This window comes from Nestor notabilis, unplaced genomic scaffold, assembly GCF_000696875.1.
Source record: "Nestor notabilis isolate BGI_N333 unplaced genomic scaffold, ASM69687v1 scaffold29203, whole genome shotgun sequence".
Classification (NCBI taxonomy): domain Eukaryota; kingdom Metazoa; phylum Chordata; class Aves; order Psittaciformes; family Psittacidae; genus Nestor; species Nestor notabilis.
In genome coordinates, this window is record NW_009921025.1 from 11,065 (window position 1) to 18,109 (window position 7,045).

The 7,045-nt window shown below is 52.7% G+C and overlaps 1 protein-coding gene across 1 annotated transcript in view; it reads left to right on the top strand.

The window, feature by feature from the left end:
* GGA3 (golgi-associated, gamma adaptin ear containing, ARF binding protein 3) overlaps nucleotides 1–6,602 on the top strand; it is a 13,140-nt gene extending 6,538 nt beyond the window's left edge. Inside the window, exons 9-16 of the mRNA XM_010010962.1 lie at nucleotides 409–525; nucleotides 1,466–1,714; nucleotides 2,335–2,402; nucleotides 2,795–3,117; nucleotides 3,610–3,875; nucleotides 4,059–4,228; nucleotides 4,923–5,033; nucleotides 6,092–6,602. Of these exons, the coding sequence (XP_010009264.1) occupies nucleotides 409–525; nucleotides 1,466–1,714; nucleotides 2,335–2,402; nucleotides 2,795–3,117; nucleotides 3,610–3,875; nucleotides 4,059–4,228; nucleotides 4,923–5,033; nucleotides 6,092–6,202 (1,415 nt within the window). The 3' untranslated portion in view covers nucleotides 6,203–6,602. The remainder of the gene's footprint in view (nucleotides 1–408; nucleotides 526–1,465; nucleotides 1,715–2,334; nucleotides 2,403–2,794; nucleotides 3,118–3,609; nucleotides 3,876–4,058; nucleotides 4,229–4,922; nucleotides 5,034–6,091) is intronic.
* The last annotated feature ends 443 nt before the right edge of the window (nucleotides 6,603–7,045 follow it).

Here is a 7,045-nt window from a genome sequence, read left to right on the forward strand (position 1 = left end):
CAGGGGAACGGCTGCTGGAAAGACACCTCCTCACTGTGATGCACTTTGCTTTGAACAAGCAGATAAAAGCCTCTTTATCCTTATCATTTAAATTCAGGCAAGGACTTGACAGTAGAGTTGATGGTGAGGGGAGGCCGGGGGTGCTAATGGGGAAGAGCTGCTGCTTTGGAAGGGGAAGGGAGTTGCTGTGGGGAACAAAGCCTTGGACTCATTTTTATATTGTTACTGTAATGTGCATGGGTCTAGAAAGGTCAGAGTATTGTGTGGGGAAGCAAGGCAAAGGCAGAGAGTGATGGAGCTCGTAGCCAAGTAATCACGGGTTATTTTCTTGCTGATGATTCAGTTGGTGCTCTCAGTGGGAGCAACGTGACTCAAGTCCTGGAGGTCGTTTCTCTCTCTCACGTGTAGGGGATATCCTGCAGGCCAGTGACAACCTATCCCGTGTGATAAATTCCTATAAGAAAATCATAGAGGGGCAAGTGCTCAATGGTGAAGTGGATCTCCCTGGGATGTCTGGAGTGGAAGGTGAGTCCCTGGGAAGCGAACCATGCCAGTTTTGAACCCTGCAGTCCCAAGGCTTTTGGACAGGGTTTCCTATTGTGGTGAGGTAGAAAACTGATGCTTCTTGTGGCCAACAGTTTGTTGAACCAGAGGGGGACAAGACAGCTCCTAAGAGGTGGATGAACAGCTCTGGACATGGGGAACAGTGCTGCAGCTTTGCATTTTCCATTGCTTATTCCATGTTATTGAAACCTTTGGTAACATCAGGAGCAAACCTGCACCTGAATGGTTTGTGTGGCTGGGAAGTTGCCCTTCATTTTCCTCTCCACATTTGTCTTTAATGGGGCCATGCAAGGTGAAGATGATCTTACCAAAGGACAAGAGCAGGAGGTGGGAGCCAGGCCAGAGGTGCTGTTCCTGGCTTTGCCAGCAATTCCATTTGTGAATTCAGGCCACTTGACACTTCAGCTTCACCACTGAAGCTCTGGATATGTGTGTGTCACAACTACCTTTGGGGAGTCAGTTAAACATTTCTGGATGGAGAGCAGCAGAGGAGTGCATAATGCTGCCTGACGGCATCTCACAGAGACAAGACTGTCCTAAATAGGAAGACCAAGACAGTATGAGCTTTCCTCAGCTCTCTGGTAGCCCTGTTGTAACTCTGTAGGATCTCCCAAAGCCTCACCTGAGCTCAAAAGGCTTTGAAAATATTACAAGTTATGCTACAAGAAGCACTGGGGAGGGAACAGTGGTTGGTTTTCACACAGAAGTTTCCATCTTGGTTGATTTAAGTAGCTTGTGGACAGCAAATGGTGAGGTAGAAAGCACCTGAACTTTCTCTGTTACAAAGAGATGAGGATCTGTGTTATCTAAACCACCTCTCTGATCATTTCTTCTGTACGTTTGGTTTGCTCTGAGCCTTTTGCCTTCTCTCTTAGTAGTGCTCTTCTCCTGTCTGCTGCAGGGAGTAACTCCACAAGTAACCTCAACACCCTCATCGACCTGGCTGGACTGGACGTCACCAGCACCCCGCCACCTCCACTGCCACCCAGCACCCTGACACCAGCCCCCCCAGCAGAAATCCCCATCCTCCCACCTCCTCCTCAGGCATCTGCACCCCTGAGGAGCAGCTCCTCTGGCCAAGTGGAAGCTGCACCCGCTCAGCAGAGCAGCAACTCCCTCTCCCTGCTGGATGAGGAGCTGCTGTGCTTAGGTAAGGCACTGAGGAGCCCAGAAAAGGGCTACTCAGTCCATGCCTGACAAAGACTGCTTTCTTCCCTCTGCATGAGTGAGGGCTGGCTGCGTGTGTGGTGTGCCAAAAAGGAGCATGAGATGCCTTTTGGTTTCTAAGAAGTCCAGGGGACATTCCCTTGCCTCATCCTGGATATGAAACCTGATCAGTGAGTCAGGACTAAAAACTCTGATCTTCCCAGAGTTGGCTGTGTGTGAAATAACTCGAGTGCAAATTGGTGTCTGTGGGTGCTTGGACATGCAGTTTGGTACAGGTTTCACCCCTGTACCAAACAGAACAAGGTGCCTTAGAGGGGTTGTGTGTAGGAGCCTGCAGTGTGCCCGCCTGTGGAGCCCAGATAGGAACAGGAAGACGCTGCAGATGAGGAAGGGTTAGAAGAGCTGTGTGCAGGGGGTGGCTGTCAGCTACTGCTGCTGTCAGTCTCTTTTCCTCATCACAGACTTGCAGCCCATTTCATCCTTTCCTCAGGTTTTGGGCTCTGGTAGAGCCAAATTGGGTAGTTTGATGGTACTGGAGCAGTTGCCAAGGGGCGACACCTCACTCATTTTCTCCTCCAGTCACCTATTTGTTTTTCCTTTCAGGCCTGAATGACCCAGCCCCTGCAGCAGTGAAGGAGACCTCAGAAAACAGCCAGTGGAGCATGTTTGAGGTAGGAAGGAGAGTCTGGGGTGAAGGGGAGGGTCTGTCACTGTGGGAGGTCTCAGAACTCACTGTGTCACCTTGGAGAAGCATGAGAACAAACAGAGGCAGAGGGGCAGCTGTTCCTGAGGGGAAGTCTGGCTTAGCCCTAAAACCTGGGATAGCTGTGTCTTAAACAGAGTAGATACCCCTGAACGTGGCTTTCTCAGTTTCCCATCTGTCCCCCATGATGTTAGCACTTCCTTTGCTTAAATTACAGATCAGATGTAGCCCTGACATAGGCCACAGACTTTGCTGCTTGCCACCCAGCACCTGTGTTTGCGGTAAATCTATCTCCCTCTGTAACACCTCCACAACAGGGGGTAGCAGCGAGTTAGAGCATCTACTTGTCCTCTCTTTCAGAACGACCACTTGGACCTGGATTTCTTTAACCCGAAGATGGTGACTGTTGCTTGCAACCCTGCAGGGAACCCCCTTCTCCATCACACACCACAGACCACGTGTGGAACGTCAGTGACGCTGCCCTCTGCTTTCCCAGCCTCTCAGACTGCTCCCAGCATCCCAGCACCGAGCTCGGCACCATTTGTATTCCCTGCTGGACCAGCTGCCCCTGTGGGGCCTCCTAAGACTATTCCAGCTGCTCCTGGGTATTTTACCTCGTCTGTGGGGAGCAATATATCACATAAGATGGATGCATTGGGACAACTCCTGGAAGAAGCCAAAGGGTAACCTAAAGTCCTGGACTTTGCTGTGTGTCTGCACTTGGAAAGCCAAACCTGCTGCAGGGTCAGGTTCAGAGGCTGACTCAACTCTCTGTTTTGGTAGAAGTGTGTGATCGGGATTTGTCTTCTCAAAGGGTTTCAGTTTATGAACTGATGTGAGGGTCCCACCTCTGGGAGGGGAGGGCAGGCACCACCAGGGAGAGCACGGCACCCATGACACAAATGTGTGGTGTGAGGTACAGAGGCATTTGCCCCTCTTAGCCTTGCCCACCAGTGAGATGGTGGGACTCTGCTTGACATACACAAGTGAAGCCTGACCCTACCACCACTACTTCCCCCATAGCTCCCCTCCTTACGTGAGCCTGTACTGAGTGACAGACTCCAGTCTAGCTCCAGACCACTGCGTTCTCCTCGAGATCTTCTGTCACCTCTGGCTTTGTGGTGAAACTCCTGCCTCACTTCCAGCTCATTTCCCGTGTTTTCTGTCTCTTGCAGGACTGCCACCCAAGGCATGGCAACACCCTCCATGTTCCCTGGGGCTACTTTGCCAACCACTGTCACCTCTGCCCCGTTGACAGCCCCTGCAGGGCTGCCAGCCACTGCCCCTGCGGCCCCTCCAGTTCCTTTCCCAAGCAGCTGCCCTGCGGGCTCAGGAAGCCCTCTCTTCCAGCCAGCAGCATTCCAGCAGCAAGGCAGTCCCATGAAAGCACCTGAGATTTCTTTGGCCAATGTCCACGTTCCCTTGGAATCCATCAAACCCAGTGAGTATTTTGGGATTTTCACCTTTCCGTGAACATTCCTGAAAAGGGAAGTTTCTTCCCAAAGCTTAGGAAGTAGAGAGAAAGGCTGAGATGTCCCAGCTGAACACTCAGTGTCTAATGCTGCTACAGCTCATCTTCTGCACCATAAACCTGCATTCCTGTCCCCTTCCCTCCCTGTGGCAGGCAGTGCCCTCCCAGTGACAGCCTATGACAAGAACGGCTTCCGGATCCTCTTGCACTTTGCCCGGGAATGCCCGCCGGGAAGGTCGGATGTGCTGGTGGTGGTGGTGTCCATGCTGAACACGGCACCGCTCCCTGTGAAGAACATCGTGCTCCAGGCTGCTGTGCCAAAGGTAGGGATGGGGTCAGACCCACAGCCACCTGACACTGCGTTTGGGAAGGCCTGGATTTGAACTTGGGAATTGGGGCAGCCTGGTTCTGCTGTGCTCTGCCTGTTCCCAGAACATAGAGGTGGTTGTCAGAGGCAGAAAACACTGAATGGGATAAGTCGAGCACTGCAGGCAGTGTTCTATTTTGGTTGCTATCCAAGATCAATCCAGCTCTGTGTGTTCATGAAGGTGGCTCAGACAGACTGTGACATGGATAGAGCCACCCTTGAGGTCTTCAGGATCAGAGTTTTTAAGGCATCCTAAATCTGACAGTATGTGCCATTCTGGTCTTACTGCACCTGGATGATTTTGGATGGGCAGCTTTGTGTTTGAGAACTGGCCCAGTCTCAGCTGTGACCTGCTGCTGTCAGGAAGGTGTCCACACTAAAACCCCTGGCAAAGAGCACGCAGATGAAGGTGCTGTTGGTGTTCACCTGACCAGTGCTTTTACTCTGGGCTGACTTGTCAGCACCTGTTCCAGACATGTAGGAACATGTTCCTGTCAGGTGGGGCTGGCTCTTGTTTCCTCACCCTCCATGTGGACTGATTCTCTTCAGTTCAGATGTGTGCTGTTACCTCCCCAGCCTGTGCAAGGGTCTCTCATTGTCCCCATGGCAGGAGATAATCCCTGAGGTTCCTCTTTCTCTTTCACTTGCAGTCCATGAAAGTGAAGCTCCAGCCCCCCTCTGGCACGGAGCTGTCTCCCTTCAATCCCATCCAGCCGCCTGCTGCCATCACCCAAGTCATGCTGCTGGCAAACCCTGCGAAGGTGAGAGGGGCAGTGGGGGTTCTCCTGTCGGGTTTGGTGTAAGCTGGGTTCTCCTGGGGGTTGGACCACACATCTGAGCAGATGCAGCTCTCTGTTCCTGCCCTGCCCTCCAGGGGTGGTTCCTGCATGATGCTGGTGTCTGAATTCAGGGTCTTCCCCGACAGACCTTGTCAGTGAGGAGAGGGACGAGAAGGACTTTTCTCTCAGCTTTGGTGATAACGAGATTGATGTCAAAATTAGCTGGTGCTGTAGCTGTACTTTTGCTGTGTGGAGGCTGTAGCCTGATGGAGCTGAACCAACAGACCAATGTCAGACCACATCTATTCCCTTGCTCTGTGGGGACGTCCCTGTGACCAGTGGAACAATGTGGTTAATGCTTCCTGTTCTGCTGATGGTGCTGGGAGCACCTGAGCAGCTGCTTGTCCTTGCTGTGGTTACCCATTTAAGTAGGCCGCTCCATAAAGCTCAAAGCTGTGTGCTGGGGTAGCACACAGAGGTACTCATCTAGATGTTACTGCTTGAGAATTACAGCAGAAGGATCCCTAAAGCATCAGCTGAAAGCTTTGAGATCCTAAAGGATAAATGCCAGAGCGGTTTGGTGGAGAGATGATCGAGGTTGTGGGGTGCATGGTGATCCCCTCGTTGAAGGACTGGCTCCATCTCCTGCTTGCTGTCTCACTCGCAGTTTTGCAGAGCAAGAACTGTTCTATCTTCCTCCACATGATGGGGAATTGAATTTGGGAAGTGTTGAACTATTCCAGCATCATTCCTCAGGCTCACTGCAGAGCAGCAGAGCAGTGGGTGCTGGCCACGCGTGTGCAGACAGGTCACTCGTGCTTTCCTCCTGCTGCTCCATGCTAAGCAATAAAGCTTTTGTGGTCTAAAAACTGTGAAGGGAAATAACTCGGGTTTGCTGAGGAGCTGAACTACCCCGTGGACTTCACCACGGCCCTGTGCCCCTGCCGTGTGCTGCGGAATCTCTGCAGAGCTGCAGGTGTTTTGTTTGGGAGCCACTGGGGCTGTTCTCATGTTGCTCTTGGGTTTTGTCTCATCTGCAGGAGAAGGTGAGGCTCAGATACAGACTGACCTTCACGCTGGGAGACCAGCCCAGCACAGAGGTGGGCGAAGTGGATCAGTTTCCCCCTGTAGAGCAATGGGGGAATCTATGACCTTGGGCCACTGCCAGAGACTGTGACAGGACCAGGAGAGGCTCCCGCAGGACTGGAGTGGCCGTGGCGTGGCGAGGGACACACGTGCTGTCCACTGGTGATGTGCAGCTTTGTTTACACGTCCTGACCACTCTGCTTGTAGCTTTAGTCCAGAATGTTTTGCCCCACGTTGAAGGGGTCCTGGAACATTTATGCCAAGCATGGACCGAGGTTGCAGCCGGTACCAGGCGGTGCTGGCTGCTTTCATCTTGACCTCGGGGTGCATCTGGTTCTACCTTCCACTCTTATTAAACTTGAAGCTATTGTATTTTGAGGGGAGACCTGTCAGCAGGAGGGATTTAGTTGGCTCGTTCCTGTGCTGCTGTCCAGAGATAGCACAGGCTGGTGGGGTGATGATGCCACCTCAGTGCAGAGCCCTTACACACGCCCTCCCTTGGACTCGCCGCCTCAGTGCCACATGGACCCGCTGCGCATGTCGAGCAATAACGCTGGATCCAGGAGGGAATGCTGATGTTTTACACTGAAATGGCACTTAGATCCCTTCCTCCCCCTCTGCTGCTTCATTCCCAACGGCCAGCGTAAGCAGCCCCTCGCTCTGTGCTGTGTGATGCTGCTCTGTCTGTAGCTGGCCTGTGTTTGACACTGCTGCCTCCCTTCTGCATCCGCTCGGGGCAGCTGAGGTTCGGATGCAGGTGGTTGCACTGGTTATTTTTCTGCCCTCATCGCGCTCCCTGATGTGGGGAAGAGTAGTGAGGAGGTAACCAGGGCTGGGCTGGGGGGCTCGGTGTCAGTGGAGGACAGCACCCGGCCTGCAGGAATGTCTTTACAATCACTGATCAGGTG